We start from the raw sequence: 18,862 nt of genomic DNA, 5'->3' as shown, positions 1-18,862 counted from the left end.
TGTGTACACTCATTACTATAACGACATTGTCCTGGACGCCCACCATGTTTTACGCGTGTTTACATTTTATTATAATATTTAATATTCTTATATATTATACATATGTCTATGTGTATGAGTAACGAGTGACAGTCTTTATGATGTGGTTCCCAGTTGAATTACATACGTATTTCGTCTAAAAAAATACCACGTAAACAATTTATTTTTTTGTTCTACAGTTACGCGATGACTCCAATATAATTCCTCGAACTGCAAAGTCTCTTACATATATTTTGCTAATAAAATTGTTATTTTTCAAAAAAATTCACAGTATTACATAATAATATGATATGTATTCATTATACTATTTTTATTTTTTTTACTTTTTGTTTATTATAATAACATAATAATATATTAATATGCAAATATGTAATAACTATAATAACTAATATAATTACCATTTATTATAAATACTAAATAGTACTTATATAATAATGTATCTGTACTAATTTATTAAATTCCTAATTATTTTAATCATTATTGCATGTACCTAAGTACTGAAAATTAAAAGTAGGCAGACAAACTTGCGTACAATTTGTAAATAGATTATTTACTCTTGAATATTACCGTGCATATACCATATAATTATGATAGTCCGCCAACAATTTTTCACTTCATGTACATTTATAAATATAAATGTGCTGCAAACTAAAGAAGTTATCGCGAAATCTCTTAGTCAAATAACATATTTCTTTGAAAAAATTTTACGCGAACTTTTTCCGGGTAATCCATCCCGACTCATGAAACGCTAATAGTCTAGTTTTAATGCATATCATATTTAACGTATATATTATTATTTATCTCTAAAATTATTAATTAACACTCGTGTTCAGGCGTTTCCAATGTGAAACTCCATCTCAATTTTTTCTATTTTCATCGTCTAATACTCAATACCACTTATTTATTTATTGTACCCACGTGCATATAGACTGTAAATTTTCATAAAATAAACGAATTAAAAAAAAAAACTTTTTCCCGGGTTTACACTTCATTATGACATTTGCAATACTAAGTCTTTAAATAATTTATTATTCATAATTTTTGTTGATTTATTTTTATGAAATAATAAACCAAAAAAATGCTAGATCAAACAAATAGTATCTTTATTTAATTCACCATCAAAAAATATTATTTAATAAATAAACAAAATTTTTGCGAAAAGTTAAAGTTTGTCCACAGGCCGCTTACATGGCCAGCGGATCACCATTTGATAATTTCTGCTGTATACAAAGCATACCTCAATCGATGTGACTTTATGACCTGATCGCCATCTATATATGATTTACTCATAAACAGGTAATTATGATGTTTTCTGTTGGTGAGTCTTTGAGTCTTATGGGTAAAACTATAGCAGCTACCGTCTTCTCACTTTCTCAGCACCCACCACGCTCGCTGTCCGATTCTCGATTAAATTGTTTTCGCCGTTCCCAATAGGATAGGTAAAATGTTTTATGCAAATATGCAATAAGACATTCTAGCGAAACACTTCGACCATTACCCAGAATTTCGTCAAGGTAAAGTGCACATAAATCATCAATGTACATTCAAAGGTTCCACAAACTAGTCGTATTGGGCCGCAACTACTACAATATTTAGAATTTATTTGAATTGCACGATCTAAAGATGCCTTGATCTAAAAGACACATGATCGTACCGAGAAGAGAAATGGAAAACATAATCTTGTAGTCTTGTGCACATTTCATATTAAGTGTTGTGGATAATATTTAATGTAACTTTTTTGAGACTAACACAAATATTATAATGAACAAATAAACTACTGAGTAAATAATTATTAGGGAGATGTACATTATGATGATCACTCCATTACTAAACAATAATATTTTACTATCTAGTACAAACTATAAGCTGTAAGGTCTAATAAAAAAACTATTTTAATTTAAAAGTGTTAAGTGTATTTAATTAAAAGATGTAAAAGTGCCAATAACAACTTCAAAATGCAACGAACACGCCTCTAATAAACATTGTTTATGTCCATCATTAGTCATAATAATCACTATTAAATATCACAGCCTATGGCTATTGGCAAGCTATAAATGTTAGTTAAGATTACTATACCTACCTAAATGCAAAATACACGCCTGAATGCTCGATAAGACGATAAGACTTGTTTTACTATAATATGCAAAGAAAGTAACTGGTTCCAATAATTTAAAAATGAATGTAGTTCCACTCAACTTTAATTGCCCATTAATAATTGCGCCATACGATATCAATCAATAATTCTGGGAAATTTTCGTGCCTTATTTAAATTTATTATACCTACCTTACTAGTTATTATATTTTTACAGTTTACTTGCAATCTACGTATTACATATTATGTGCACCATGCAGGTAATGCCCACTTCGTCATCTGCAGATGAACTACTTATATTACAATTACCTACTTTTAAAAAGGATTTCTATAATCATAACACTATTATACCCCAGTGATTCTTAACGTGGTCGGTACCGCCCCATAGGAGGCGGTAGGTTTGAATAGGGCGTTGGAGGGGCGATTAGTTCTCAAATTCGAAATAGTGGAAGAAATAAAAAAAACAACAGCGTCCAGTGACATATATTATCGCACATGAATTCAGAATAATTATAGAAAAGTTTAAATTGGAATCAAATAAAATATTTATTTACTAAACGTTAAATTAAGAGTTTTTATTTTAATTTAGAATAATGATCCTATTCGTATGAGAAATTTTTGATCGGTTGTAAAAGAGTAAGCCGTATCTACGTGAAGGGGCGCTGAACCGAAAAAGATTAAGAACCACTGCTATATCCAGTATACCTATAAATACTAACTATAAAATTATTAAAACAATAATCATAATCAAGAATCAAACCCAATCTTTTTCCAAGTATATCAGGTATAAATGTATAATGGCCTACGTACAATGTACATGTTCATCACTTTAATAAATAAAATAACTGCACTTCTGCATTTGATTATTTTTACAAATTTGAACTTAAAATTAACTAAAAATTATTATTAAAAATAATATTTTTGAAAAAGTAAAAAACAATAATAAATTGTGTATTCTTAGAAAGTAAATAAAATTGGAATGTATACTACCTTCCCTTCGAAATTCGTATTACCTTATAAATTACCCTTCCATTACGAAAATAATTGTTTTGTCGCATTAATACTTATGTATAACAGTAGATATTAAATGATTTATCTATACATAAACATAATATACTATATACTATGTACATATATATTATATATAGCATACTGCATACATTAAAAATTAAAATTTACTATAATATACTATATAGGTATATTTTTATTTATCGATTTTATTTTGTCACTACGTAAAAAAAAGTCTTAAGATTGAAAGAATAAAAAATCTGCTTATATATTTTTTCACTCAAATGCAAACATTTGATTGATCCTAATGATCCTATACATGTCTATATTCCACAAATAATGTAAGTAAATAATTATTCAGATTTTACAGATTTTATTTGAATTTTTACCTTTTACCTAGTCTTAACATTTTTACAAAGTATCATAGAATCTATATTATTAAATACATTTTATAATCAATATAAAAGTATAATGTATGTTTACAGCTCATTTTTACAAGAAAATTACACAAATATATTTACTACATAGTGTATATACATTATATCAAATAACACATATTGTTATATAAATAAATATTTATCTTGTGTAAACTTCTGATTTTTTTCAAACCTTTTTATAAAAACTGAAATAAAAGAACACAAATTATGTAAATAATTTATAATTAATTTATAGTACCAAATGTAAAACATGTATTGTATTAAAAAGATGAAAAAACAATAGATTAAATCATTAAAATTTGTTATTTAAACAATTTGGTTTCTTTTATTATTTTAAATAATTATTTCATTTTTTTATCAAAACTTCAAAACGTTTGAAAAAATTAGAAGTTTATTCTATATTTTTTTGTATAGATAATATATTATATGATGATGTATTGATGGTGTATTCGTTACATATTTTTGTTTAAGAAAGAAATTGACGGATAGTATAATCTCCTTGTAAAAATGAACTGTAAATATTTTTTAAGTAATTAAATATTTTTATTTCCGTTTAATATTCAAAAATAATTATGTGAATTTTTAATTTTTAAATGAAAAGATAAACAAAGAAAACAAACTAGCTAAGATACTAGTATTTTATGAATTATATCGAAGAATTTCAAATTGTATGCCGTTAAATCAAATTATCGTCATCGTCATAATAGTTTTTAATAATATACTAATATTTAAATATTTCCTATATATCATTACTAAGCATATAATCATATTATGTTTTTTTGGGAGCAGGGTTCTATTACATGGTTGGTCAAACTCAAAATTAATCAATAATTAACTATTGGCTATGATTACCACAGACATGGACTTAAATGAATTTTTCATTTAAGACTTTAAAAACATTTTATTAAAAATTGATGACATACATGCGTTTTTGTTGTTTTAGTGTGAACCAATATGTGTTTTAACTGTATACACAATGTAGGCACTTATGTGGGTACCCAAGAATGTAAATATTATTACTTATATTTTATTACAAATAATATTAATTTAACGCTTGACCTATAAAGTTAACCTATCAACTAGCTCAAAATGCACTTGCGAGATTATTAAAGCTTCTTTCAAATATTAGTTTAAGACAGGGGTTTATTTATAAGGGGTTGAGGGCTTCAGCCCCCCCTCGAAATCCAAGAAATATTTATTAAGCCTGCTTATTATGTCCTATTATATTATGTAAATTGTAGAAGTTCTATATAATAAAAAATACCTCATCCCCTCCCAAAAGAAATTTCTAAATACGCCCCTAGCTTAAGACTTAAATGCATTTATATACTATTTTAATATGTTTAGCCACCAAGGTACCTACTAAACACTTTTTGATAATTTTTTATTTGCATGTTGATTATTATTATTATTATTATTATTATTATACGGTCTGGATCCGGCCCTAATTATACCTACTTATCTGTTATAACTACAAGTGCTTTTAATGATTACAATTATTCATTCTTGTTACATATGTCAACATATACAAAATAGAGCTGGACATCACGCCAAGATTTATTATCACTACATACATTATACATGTATTAGTCATTAGGTGACTAGTCTAAGTAGAAATTAATTCTTCGTAAACGGTATAAATACAGACAGTATTGTTTATTGTGTGAATTGTTTATCAAATAAATGTGTAATCGTGAAGTTTTTTATTCAGGTACCTACTCGTTATTCTCTTGTGTGTCCGGCATTTTCGTCGATAAATCAAATTAATAAGTTGTTAATTTTTGTGATTTGAATATTTTTACTAAAAACTATTATAGGTATAACAGGACGCTGAACCCGCATTTATAAACTGTCATTGTTTTGTGTTACGCATTACAATAAACTCACGTTCAAACAATGTCCTTCAAATTTGGTTTAAACGAAAAATTCAAGGCAACGAGCACCTACCTAACAATATTCGTGATGACTGACTGTTAAGAAAACTATTTTAATGTAAGTAAATTATTATAAAACATTTTAATCTGACCTCCCAAATCTCTTCAACAGAAATGTTGAACAAAACTATCTTGACGGACAACGGTGAAAGACATAAAACAATATTTTTTCAGTTTATTGTTTAAATACAATTGTTATACCTTAAATAAAATTCAAAAGACACATTCCTTTAAATTGCAATAAACATTGCTTTTTTAATGTTAAGTATTTATGCATGTATTTATGTTTAACAATGACTGCAATAAATATGTAAATGCAGGTGTAGTAGCGAATTACGATATATACCAAATACCAAAATAATGATTTATCGACACTGCAGTGACGACAATATTATTAAAATTATAGTAAAATAATGTCGACATTGTAAATTATACTTAATTATTATTTTGTTAAAATTGTTTTATTTATTATAAAATTTGTCATCTATTCTGATACATTATTTTTTTTTTAAACTATAGTACTTAAATATAGCAATTTGCTCCCTTAGTCGCTTACATATTTATACAATACTTTATACCTACCCATTTGATATGATATAAGTATAAAAATAACAAAACCATAATTTATACATAAATAATACATTAATAAATACCTTTAATAAATATTGCATAAATAATAAGTTTACATAATATTATATTATATGCATGTATAAGTATCTTTTGACAATTAAATGATGAGTAGATAGGTTTTAACAATAGGTAGATACATATTATGCGGCTATGCGTATACAAATATAGACGTATAGTTACCTAATTATATTTTTTAATAATTTATAATATATCTGTCGCTTTTTTGGAAATAATATTGTATTTAAAATTAATAATCTATTTGAAGAATGATTCGCTGTAATTTCGTAGAAATCGATATTGAAATTATAATGATGGGGTCTTACTTTTATAAGCCACCAGGAAATAAAATTATTACGATAATATAGATTGGTTAATAGTGATAATGATTAATATAGAATTTTTACATACAACTGTGTGACGTGTGTAGGTGGTTATATTGAAATTAATTATAAGGTCCTAAAAATTATTAATAGTTCGGCATCTACAAGTTCTAACTATAAACACGCGCGTTGCCAAAATTGTTTTTAATTTTATATTAAAATATAACATGTTCTATTGGTAGTAATCTTAATCATAGGGATATTTTTTATATGATCGTTTGGGGTTGTATAAATCTTTTAACAGCCAAAACAGTAAACACCCCACTGGTTACACCAGATGTAGTACCTTTACCTACAACCTACCGTATACACATAGATACAGTGGCGCCGAGTGAAATTGAAACTGGCAGTTCAAATAATTAGATTGATCCACCCACCCCTTATAATACCTAAACATTTTTCAAGCATAATTTCTATAAATAGATATGTCATTTTAAATAGAAAACATTGGCCAAGTAATATAAAAAATAATTAATTTGATTTTTTTAATGATCATTATTTATTTTTTAATATTAATGTGTTATTTTTTAAATGAATTTTTTAAAACTTTTTGGAAACTTATGCAGCTATGCACATAAAACAAAATTGAACCTAATTTTTTAAGCAGTTCAATTGAATTACATAAAGTACGTTCTCAGCGCCACTCTACACACAAACAGAATATTACTGCCATTATTTTGTATTATCTACTTTTTTAGTTATTGATTTATTATGCAAATATTCAATCAATAGGTGATCATATTCAACTTAGGTTGTTTAAGTTTGTTTCAAATTTCAATGATAAAATTTAAATTAACATTCAAAAGTTATAATCCAAAGTTGTGTTCATCACTCCAAATTAAATAAGTTAGTTACTATTCTTATCTAGATGTCTAGGTACCTAGGTTGAGTTAAGTAATAACTAGTAAGTACCTAGTTCATATTCACAAATAATATTTTAATCAATAAATGTACTCTGTAGCCCGTAGATACACCTGCAATTGCTACTTGTGAAGGTATTATATTATTTAGGTTGGTATATACTATTATAGGTCCATATATCATACAAATAAACCATTTGTAATGAATTTATTTACTAACAGACTAATATAAATCATAAAAAGTAATAATAAATATACAAAAAATTAAATCAAAAAGGTACGTCATGCTATCACAGAACATTTTGGCAGAAAAAATAATTTTAATATTTTTAATACGTATATTTAAGTTTGTATAACACAATCTAACCAAATTAATATGATAGGTATATTTTTATGATACATTAACTAAGTTATAGTTGATTAAGTACTTGAGCGCATTAAAATAGTTAAAAGGGAAGATATTAAGATAGTTCAAGATACTATTCATTTTTATTTATTATCAATTATGAAATGATAATCGAAGTAAAATAGAATGTAAATTCATGGTCGTGGCAAAAAAATAACTCAATTTTTCTTAAATTTCAACTAGATAATTACAAGTAAATAAAATTTATCAAAACTTAAATGTTACAAATTTTCAATATCTTGTTGGTTAAATAATTTAATAATGTGCAATATGACCTACTGCTTTCTGGTAATATTTATTCAAGACATTCGCGCAGGTCAATAAAGGCTAAATAAACAGCATAATAATTTTTATCATAGATACCAACACTCATTGCTCTGCTAGTGAAAAGTACCTTATTGGTTATAACGATGAATTTTATATTTTAAGTGTTATTAAAAATTGAAATTCAATCCTATAATAAATACTACACAATGGTTTTAACAGATTATAAAAATTAATAGAATACCTACTTTAAATCTATGATCAATTAAACATTTGTTTATTTGATATGTTGAAGTTTTAACAGATTGTACAAAGTAATAAAATTCAGTACTAAATTAACCAATGATTACTAAAATATCTTCTTTGTTTATTTGATAAATAAATAGCACTATATTTATTTTAGACATATTCTTGGATTAATTATTAAATACTTTTTTGGGTATAAAATTCACAGTGTTTTATTTTGAATTATGTATTATTACACATAGAAAAAACGGTTTTGCGCGAAATAGAATCATTTAGGATATAGTGAATAGTGATAGACGACAGACGTTAATTTAAACTCCAGATTGATAGACAATGAAGTTGAGAATACTGAATAATATCTGTGAAAATCGTTTTAATTTTTGTAATATCACTTATACAAAATAGTTTTTATTATTGAATATTGATTCAAAATTCCTTATATTTGAGTTTGAATAACTTTTTTTGTACTTGTGATATCAAAAAAATAAAAATAATATTTCATAGCCAAATTTCTTATGTGATGAAAATTTTGTTTCTTAGTTATGAGTATTATGAGTGTACTGTAGCCTTCTAGGTTGTTTCTCACGCATAACGGTTTTTGCCATTTTTACATTTGGAAATCGGAGACAACATATGTGGGTATAGCGTCCTCTTAAATAAAATAAATAAACTTATCAATAATTTTAATTGAAAGTCAACAAAAAGATTTAATTTTACTACCAACTTATGTACATGCAATATACATTAAAAATATACCCTAAGATGAAAACCTATTATTTCCTAGATTAATATTGACAAGTATTTATTAATATTACTTTAAATATTTTTTTTTTATATAAATCACGATTAAGTAACTTTTAACTTAATTCAAAATTCTATTTTATTTCAAGATGCAATAAATATTTGTTAAATTTACCTATTGTATTGTAAACATTATGGATATTACATAATATGTATCATGGTTAAATAAATGTATTTGACTTATGGTGTGATTATCAACACCATTTTTTATTATATTATTAGATAGCACAATTTTGCTAAATTAAATTTGTGATGACAGTTAATAAACCTACTTCATTTTGTATACAATGATAAGTCCTACTGTAAATTAATTGCAAGTGTAGAATGTATTTGATGTTTTAAATACCTATTTTGTATTTTATTTATTTATCAAAACACAAATGTATAAACTTGTATACTTGTGTAATACAAGTATATAGTGATAGCTTTTAGTTTATTTCTTGATGATCATTAAGTAATTAAATAAACTACACTCTGTTTGAGTTAAGAAACACAATCAGCGGCTGATTAATTTGCAGGGGCATGGCTAAACTACACAACAAGCATATAAATGATTGACCCGGCAGGGAGGGAGAAACGGGTGTTACCTGATGAAAACCGCCAACTGTCTTTCTTATTTTGAATAAAGTACATACTATGAAAAAAAAAAAATTAAGTTCTAGTAAAAGGTTTTGTATTGAAACATTTAAATAGGAAATTGAACTTACTACAGGATTTAACAGTAAAACAATTTCACAGATAATACAATTATATACATTCAAATTTTTAAAAATGAGTTTATTTATTTTTTTGAAGACATTCTTTTTTTTTTAGCAATTCTACCCTTATTCTTTCCTTTCAAATTTGATTTTCCACTACCACCAAATGTACTTTCTGTAGTGTTTCCTTTCATGCCTCTTTTTTTACCACCAAATCCATACTTTGTATCTTTTCCTTTTCTTTTATGTTGTGACCTATAAAATAAAATAATATAACTTAATATATTTTTAAGATACATTATATATCACAATAAAAATGTGAAAAATAATACTTTAAAAATTAAACTATGATAATGAAATATACTACGACCACTACTTTTAAAACCGAAAATGTATAAATGAATATATTATGTAAATTTTAAGCAAGCCCAGATCATCTGCTCACTTAAACTTTACTCTAAAAAAATAAAATTAATAACTTATATTGATCACAATCAGATCAATAAAAATTATTTTGATTTTTAAAATTATCATAAATTAAAGAGTAATCTAATTCAACGATATCTGTTAAATAATTAATTATGCATAAAAATTAATTTATCTTGATACTTCTTTCAATTTTATGAAAATAATTTAAAAAACATTAACTTTAAAACTCATAATAGATAGAACATAATTAAGAAGTTTTATCACAAGAAATTAATAAAAAATTATAAATAAATATATAATATATTAATATTATGTATACATTAAAAAAAAATTTTTTTTGTGTTATGAAAGTAGTTTTTTAATACTTAAACTAATAAGTAATAGGTTATACCCTTGGGTGTTTGTTATTATCTCAGAGTCGTGCTTTCATATAAAATTAGTAAATGTATTAGTATATATTCTTATTATTTTAGTTTTTGCTCTATATTGTATAATTTACTTTAAATTGATAGTTTTATAGTTATAAAATCTATTATGAAAAATACATAAAACAATTTAAAATTGTTTATTAGTCTATGTTATCTACTTAATTTAAACGTTATTTAATATTAAATAGGTAATAATTTAAAATTTTAATACCTTGAAAGATTTTTTTTCTTTTCACCACCATCATCTTTTTTCTTATTTTTCTTCCCACTATCAGTTTCCAAAAAGTCTAAATCATTTCTCAAACCTTTTCTAAACTTCTTAATATTTTCATTAAGTTCACGTTTTTGTTTGTGTTTTTCTTGTATAGCTGCTACTTGTTTTTCTTTAGCTAATTTTTTCTCTTGCCTAATACGTCGAACTTTTTCTGTTTGTTCTAGAGCAGTCTTTCTTTGTAAGAGTGCATGTCTGACCTTTTGCATATGCTCATCAGATTTAAACATCTCTGCAAAATAATCTTCAGGTCGATGTGTAGCTATATTATGTTTTCGTAACAATTCTATTCCACGCATAACAGCTGATTGGGCTTGACGATGGAACATTGTTTCTCGTTTAAAATCATTTAATGCAACTTCATCAATTTTACCAGCTTTAAGAAATTGTTGTTGTTCAGTAATCTGAAATAATATAAAAATATTATGATATAGATAATGCAATATAAAACAATTTAAAGATACCAGATTTTTATTTGAGTACATTGTGCAGGGTTAATACAAAAATATTAATTTAATTGGTACATTAACAAATACTATTTCATTTGGATATTTTAAATGTGTATACAACAAAAGAACAAGCATGATTTAAGATTTTACATAAATTAGATTTTTAACACTTATTAAAATACAGTTAAAATTATCTACCTACCTTTATTCATTAAGTTATTTAATATATTTTATAATATCAATTAAAGAATAAACAATTTTATTTTAATGTGAACTATTGTATAAATAAAAAAAAAAATGATAACTGTGAGAATTTAAATCAAGTTTTACTCCTAAAATGATATCATATTTAAATACTTAGATATGTTGCAGTGGTAAATAATATTTCTTTAAAATGTAAAATAATTATATATCATAACCAGAATTGTAATAAGAACATGACAAAATAGTATACCTTTATTACACATTGCTAGGTTATAATTGATTGTCTGATTACTTGAGCATGGTATATAATAAATATGCATGCTTATTATACTAGCTGTGTTGACTTGGTGCAAGTAGAGAAAATTATTTAATTCTTATTCTACCATTGATAAGGTAGTTAAAAAGAGTAAATTGTAATAAAAATTAATTTTCAAAATCAAATCTGCTATTTAAAATTTTTTTTTGAAATGTATATAAAATATTTGATAATTAAATACATACTTCCATTGAAAGCTCAGGTGCCATTGGAGCAGCTTCAGCCACAATATCTAGTCGTTCGCTCCATGGTAAACTACTTTGAAATGAAGCAATAGCTTCTTTCATTCCATTCTAAAAAAAAAAAAAAAAAAAAAAAAAAAAAAATAAGCAATAAGTAATTTTATCAAATATTACATTCATAGAAACAATTATTTATAAATAAATATTCTTCGTCTATATCCCACACAAGTAGAATATACTACCTGCCCTTGCCCTTAGAGCATTTTTATAAGATGTAATATTTTTCTACTTAATTAGTTCCTTGTTGATAATTACTGTCAACTTATTTTTCTCTCTCCTGTTTACTATTATATTAAATAAATATATTTATTTTTTACCTCCACTCAACAAACTAGACAAATATAGCTTAATACTTTTCCATACCTTATTTATGTAACTTTCAAAACAGGTAGTACTCTTTATATATCAAGATAATATTCTATAGGTATCAATAAACACAAATATAATAGTAATATTACTTACAACATTGTTAATGAATACTTTATCTTCTTCTACAGGTATATTTAAACCTGGTTTTAATTTGCCAGATGCATACAATTCCAACAACTAAAAAAAATTGGAATTTCAATAAATAAAATATGAATTAGTTAATAATCAATAGATATGATAATTGAATAATATAAGGTAATACAAAAGCAATCTTTTACAATAATCAAATTAAAAATTAGATACTATATAAATCCAATCAAAACAAATTTATTGTTTAGTTAAGAATAGCTGAAATTATTAATTTGTTTCACAACTAATTAAGGAATAAGTGTATGATAATATTTATATTACTTATTAATTAGTATAAAAATATTTGACTAATTGATTCCAGATCAAATAACAACATGGACTCATGTTTGGAATTTAAATTGGTAAATCACATTTTTCAAATGTTTAAATCCATAAGTATGAGTTTAAAATTTCAAACATTAAAATATAATGATATTCTTAAATGTTTTGCATCCAAACATATTATCTTTGTACTGTCCGGTTTCTATGTTAAGTTAAATTAATTTTTCTTTAGTTTTGAAACAATTCAATTTCAATTCTTTAAATTATTTAAAAAAAATGTAATTCACAAATGCATGTTGAATTCTCGAGTTACGTATTATATTAAATTATACATCGTGATAATCGAGGAAATTTAGAAAAAATTATAATTTTAACTAATTTATTAACTTACCTCTTCCTCAGAATCGACATCCGAAGACATTACGATAGGCATTATAATATAATTAAACGAAAGGAAATAGACACTAGTCACAACTCACAACATAAGTACTTAATACTTATCAAAATTAAAAAGCAATTATTTGCATGAGTACTGAATTATAGTGATCAAACAATTCAAACATGTGCTTCGTATTTGAAATTTTAATTGTTATCAATTTCGAGATAGCTCATATCAATTAACAACATAACCATGGTTTAAGGTATGCCCAGAATTTAATCACATTTCAGTTTTGAAATAGTATTACCAACCTAACCGTATTAAATGGGTGATGGGATCAGTGTCTCCGTGGGGCGGTGGTAAACTCTCCTGAGTCAACAATCAACATTAAGTTTCTTCTACTGAAGTAAATGTGTAAACTTTCCCGGATCAAAATTATGGTTACCTGTAAGAAATGTGTAAGCTCTCCAGGGTCAACATTTTCAAACTGAAATATACATTAAAATTCAAAGTTGCGATAAATTAAACAAAACAAGTAAAACCCGTAATACAAAAAATAATAGATTAAAAATAGATACGATAAGTTTTTTTAATTCTGTGTTTCTAATATCAAAAATTTTTATTTTATTATATTATAATTTATGTCTTAGATTTATTTAATGAATTTTTATTTTTCATTGTATTTTGACTATAATATTATAGCTCATAGCAGCTAAAGGTATTAATTTATATTATTATTATTATATGATTGACTATTTTTAAATGAAACTTAAATATATAATAGATTTATTTTGATTTTTATTAAATTAAATAAGTAGTACTGAAGACCCGGGAGAGTTTACAATCGCCCGGCTCTGTGATAAGAATTAAAATCTGTTCCAAAGTAATATTACTCTGATCTGTATTATATTTTATATTATTTCGTTATCGGATGGCTGATACTGTAGATGTAGATGTAGAACCACTAGATCATTATTCACTATATTATTTCATGAAATAATATACTTTAGTATACCGGGGTTTATTATATTATTATAGTATTTTTAGAAAAGAGCAGTACAATTTTTGTCGGTGCCCTGTGGTGGTCAGACCTTAGATACTTCTCACGCTCACATCATTCCGCCCACACGCATAAGTCGTCGAGTATAATTTGTTTTTATTGTGTGCAGAAAAATATTACATATGAAATAATTATGCCATTTGTATTAAATATGAACAGTTGTAACGATATATTCTTGTATACCTAAAAAAATATGTTTGAAGTATTGTATTTGAATATTTGTAGTTTTTGTCCCTGTGATTCTTAATAAAAAACCAGAATTATAATATCTCTATTATTTCAAAAGATATCGCAATGGGTAAATCCTAATGGGACACCAGGTATATTAATAATAATTACTAAATCTAAACATTGATATTTATAATTTCACACCACTTATCTTACAATGTGTACATGCTTTGCTATAATACTAATATACTAATACAAATATAAAATAACTTGACAAGTGTTCTTGTTTTATTATTTTAGATTTTGAGTGGAGCAATTGGTTTTACGAAAACAATGTTAGTTTTGTTCATGTGTGTGAACCTATTCTTTTATCAGAAAAATGCACAATGTTCAGGGTGCTTTCTGATAGAAAATAGACATAAGTAGTATAAATAGTTGCAGCCACATGCAATAGTTATAAATTATAAGAATAGGTAAAACCCATGATGAATGTAAAGTACACATCACAAACATAAAAATTATTTCTTTCAAACAAAACTCCTCATATAAAATTCTAGAATTTAACTGTATGAATATAAGACACTGTTTTAAAATGTCAATCAATATTTTTAGTAATACTTATTAAATTAATTAAATAACTTAACACAGGATCTTAAGAAAAAATAATAACCCATATCTAATATTACTTTAAGTCCATTTTTTTTTTGTTATTGTAAGCCAACTATACATTTTTTACTGAATTAAAAGCTCAGAAAAAAAATACAAATTTTAATTTAAATTATATTATAATAGTATAAAAATTATTGTGCTTTATATATTTATATTAACTAATATTGACTGAAAAATAGGTATAAAATAAGATATCAATAGCATAATGAAAAAATTATTATTGTTATTTCCAAGAAATTTCCATCAAATTAGTAAGTACTCTTACTATAGTTATTAGTCGACCAACCAACATTTAATATTAAATGATCATAACCATATCCGTGTAATCCTTTAATAGCTCGTTCGGCATCCAATTTTGATTTGAAGTTAACAAATGCATATCCTTTGCAAGCACCGGTGACCTTATTAGATGCCAAGAAAATTCGAGCAACTTGACCAAATTTGTTCACTAATTCACTTAAATCAGCTTCAGATGTACTTTCAGAAAGATTTTCAATACGGATAGCAGGTACTTCGTCATAACCACGTGAATATGGATCTCGTTTTCCAGCTGTATTTGTGGCTCCTTCTCTTGCTGATGGGGGAATATATGGTCTAAAACAAAGCACAAGATTAAGAATACTATATTGCATATAGTTATCAATATCCTAGTATAATTTTAAGAATATTCAATCATGTTAGTTATTACTTGTCTTGAACACATAAAATATAATTAATCTATATCTATTAATCTATTAATCTCAGTAATTTTAGTTTTGATATCCTAAGAATTTTTAAAAAAATACAAGGAATGCTACCAAAATGCACAAACTGCAAATGTTCAATATAAATAAAAAATGCCAAAATTAAACATGGTTAATGTTTTCATTTATAAAGTTAATAATAATAGAATTAAAAACCTAATATGATATAAATCTATACTATTTACTCTAGATACAATACATATTATATTACAAGTGTGCAAGACAGATGCGAGTATCAAGCGATTATATCCTCATACAATTAAAATTTTAAGAAATGAAAAGACATTATGTTTATACCTGTTGGTACTAGTATTTTTCTCAGGCTCTGGTACCTTTTCTTGAACCAGTTTTTTGTCTTCAATAACCAAACCAGTACCTTTGAGATGACATGAAAACGACCAATGCTCTCCGCCACAATTTCGGCATTTAATGTTCATGTTCACATTCTTTAATTTGTCCAATGGGTTTTCTTCAACCTTATCACCATCCTTACCAGATAAGAATTGCATCTGTATTTCTTCGGCCGGAATCGTGGTAGAAGTATTTGGTCCGGGTTTATCATTACGAGAATCTCCAAATTTAACCCATGTCTTTCGCTCAGCGATAGTTTTAGATACTAATCTCTTTTCAATTTTATATGTACGGACTACCTTTTCTTTTTTGTCATCCTTGTTCCAACGATATTCAGTAATAATTTTGGTATTGCCATGTGTATCAACTTTTGCTGGTGGCAATGTTGTTTTCTCCAAATGATCTTCAACCTCATCTGCCCAACTAGATTTGATTAGATCTTTAGTATGCATCCTTGAACCTAAACAAATAGTAAATAACTATTATATATTCACATTGTAATATTATATTGATAATCAAATGTTACATACTTAGTGATTACTTATTCCAATGAAAAACCGCGGTCTTCTAGATTGTTTTATTTCCACAAAGACGAATGCCGTTAATTCGTAGTACAAGTTATTCAGGACTTATACTAGTAATCCAACGTAAGCATTCAGCTCAGTAATCAGTATCAGTGTACACCAGCCAAGAGTAGTTGAGTGGGCGAGAGAGGTTAGTTAAAAATGATAACACAATATCACGCGACACGATAAAAATATAGGTTATAAAATATGGTTCGATTTCGATATTTTTCAATAATAAAAAATATAAACAAAGAATTGTTGTTATTATATTTTTATACAAAACCACGAATTGTGCGTGTGAAATTCATTATCTTAATATTATTACAAAATATAAGGTCAAGATCATGAAGTGTGAATTATTATATTTAAATATATTATTCAAGATGACGTGAAGTAAATTGTATAGCCTATCCATAACGCCGTGCAATATAATAAGTTCTGAAATATATTTAAAAAAGTATTAATTAATCATAAATTCATAACTTATACCATTGATTATATTAAATATTTATGTTTCTCATATTATTATATTCTGTAATTTTGTATAAATTATATTTTAAAAATTTACTAATTTTGATTTCATACATAACCTTATACATATATATTTATCCATATAACCATATCATTATTTTACAAATTCAATATAGTTTTATCATCGCAATTTTATGCTGTGTTCTTAATAATTGTAGTTGGTGTGTATGTATTCAGATAATGTCGTACTACTCTATTTATTATCTAGTATTCTAGCATCTGACGAAAGCAAACATTCAATCTAACCCTATTTTTGAACTCGCGTGGCTTATATTATTGCGGCGCATTCGAATTGTGCCCATAAATTATATTTCGTCTGAGTTGCGTTCGTGGTTTCCCACAATACGTCTGAGTTACGTTCACGATTTTCTCAAAAGATATACGAGTTGTGTCTTAGTTAATAATATTGATATATATATATATATATATATATATATATATACATATTTTCTTTCTCACTATTACACACCAAAGACTGTTATTTATTTAAATGGTGTGGTTAAAAATATAATATTTATTAGTTATTATAAATTATTTATTATTCTAATGTGTATATGATTTATTTTGATTTTTTTTAAAACGCGGATAATATTTTGTACACTAATTTTCGAACGAACTCAAGACGTGATATATTTTGTGTTTCTCCCTTAGTCATAATATTTTTATAAGATTTTCTTTTTCTATTCCTCTTTATTCTTTTTGTTTTTTAAGAAGGTCATGATACAGTGACTTTACGGTCTATTCTGTATATTATATAAAGTATATTGTATAATATATTATAATATCAACAACGATGTAACATTACAATTTAACATTATTTTCATACATAAACGATAGACTTTGCAGTTTCAAATCATAAATTCGTAATAATTTATAGCAAATATAAATATGGACACGTGAGTACGCCACAAGTATACACATATAATTTATCATTGCATCAATAAATGAGTTTAAAATACAAAATAAATAAATAAATAAATAATAGTAATGATTAATTAAATGTATCACAAGATAGAAACATCTTAACACTATATAAAAATATTATATATACACTAAAGTTTATGTACAACATGTATATTATATTACCTACGCGTTATATTTAATAAACATTTAAAAATAAAAATAATATTATAAATCTATGGATGGCTTCTATAATATATATAGATCTAAAAATCTGTATATAATAAACTGCAGCAATGCAAGGCAAAAAAAAAATTAAAAAAACAATAATTTTACGACTGACCAATGTGAACACTCGTTTAATTTGTGAGTCTATGCATGAAATGTGATAATATTAAAATTAAAAAAATGTATTGTACAATTAATAAAAACAAAGCTAAACGAAATAAAATTCATGGTTAACAATGATTGTATATTATACGTATTAATAGTGGAGTTTGATTGATTATACTATATATAGGTACACCTTAATAGGCATTTTCATATTATTATAATCAAGATTTATTAATTGATAACAATTA

General features: G+C 25.3%; 2 protein-coding genes across 2 annotated transcripts; both read right to left on the bottom strand.

Moving 5' to 3' along the window:
* Positions 1-9,849: 9,849 nt before the first annotated feature.
* LOC113553828 (probable rRNA-processing protein EBP2) lies at positions 9,850-13,491 on the bottom strand. The gene is made up of 5 exons (XM_026957371.1): positions 13,306-13,491; positions 12,597-12,680; positions 12,078-12,185; positions 10,864-11,327; positions 9,850-10,050 (listed from the first exon to the last, which is right to left on the bottom strand). Exons 1-5 carry the CDS (start codon positions 13,345-13,347, stop codon positions 9,879-9,881), a joined length of 870 nt encoding a protein of 289 aa, XP_026813172.1. The 5' UTR covers positions 13,348-13,491; the 3' UTR covers positions 9,850-9,878.
* Positions 13,492-15,388: 1,897 nt separating this feature from the next.
* LOC113553125 (eukaryotic translation initiation factor 3 subunit G-like) lies at positions 15,389-16,995 on the bottom strand. Its single transcript, XM_026956290.1, has 3 exons — positions 16,815-16,995; positions 16,231-16,744; positions 15,389-15,784 (listed from the first exon to the last, which is right to left on the bottom strand). Exons 2-3 carry the CDS (start codon positions 16,734-16,736, stop codon positions 15,439-15,441), a joined length of 852 nt encoding a protein of 283 aa, XP_026812091.1. The 5' UTR covers positions 16,737-16,744; positions 16,815-16,995; the 3' UTR covers positions 15,389-15,438.
* Positions 16,996-18,862: the final 1,867 nt, after the last annotated feature.

Source organism: Rhopalosiphum maidis, chromosome 2 (genome assembly GCF_003676215.2).
Source record: "Rhopalosiphum maidis isolate BTI-1 chromosome 2, ASM367621v3, whole genome shotgun sequence".
Classification (NCBI taxonomy): domain Eukaryota; kingdom Metazoa; phylum Arthropoda; class Insecta; order Hemiptera; family Aphididae; genus Rhopalosiphum; species Rhopalosiphum maidis.
Note: the sequence above shows the minus strand (reverse complement) of the source record. Positions and strands in the feature narration are given on the sequence as shown.

Bases quoted from the DNA above. Each gene is read 5' to 3' on its own strand.
- LOC113553828 (XM_026957371.1), bottom strand. From the start codon at position 13,347: ATGCCTATCGTAATGTCTTCGGATGTCGATTCTGAGGAAGAG. The intron at 12,186-12,596 runs GTAAGTAATATT...TTTTTTTTTTAG, and splicing joins AAGTATTCATTAACAATGTT to AATGGAATGAAAGAAGCTAT. The intron at 11,328-12,077 runs GTATGTATTTAA...ATATTATTTCAG, and splicing joins CACCTGAGCTTTCAATGGAA to ATTACTGAACAACAACAATT.
- LOC113553125 (XM_026956290.1), bottom strand. From the start codon at position 16,736: ATGCATACTAAAGATCTAATCAAATCTAGTTGGGCAGATGAGGTTGAA. The intron at 15,785-16,230 runs GTATAAACATAA...GCTTTGTTTTAG, and splicing joins AAAAATACTAGTACCAACAG to ACCATATATTCCCCCATCAG.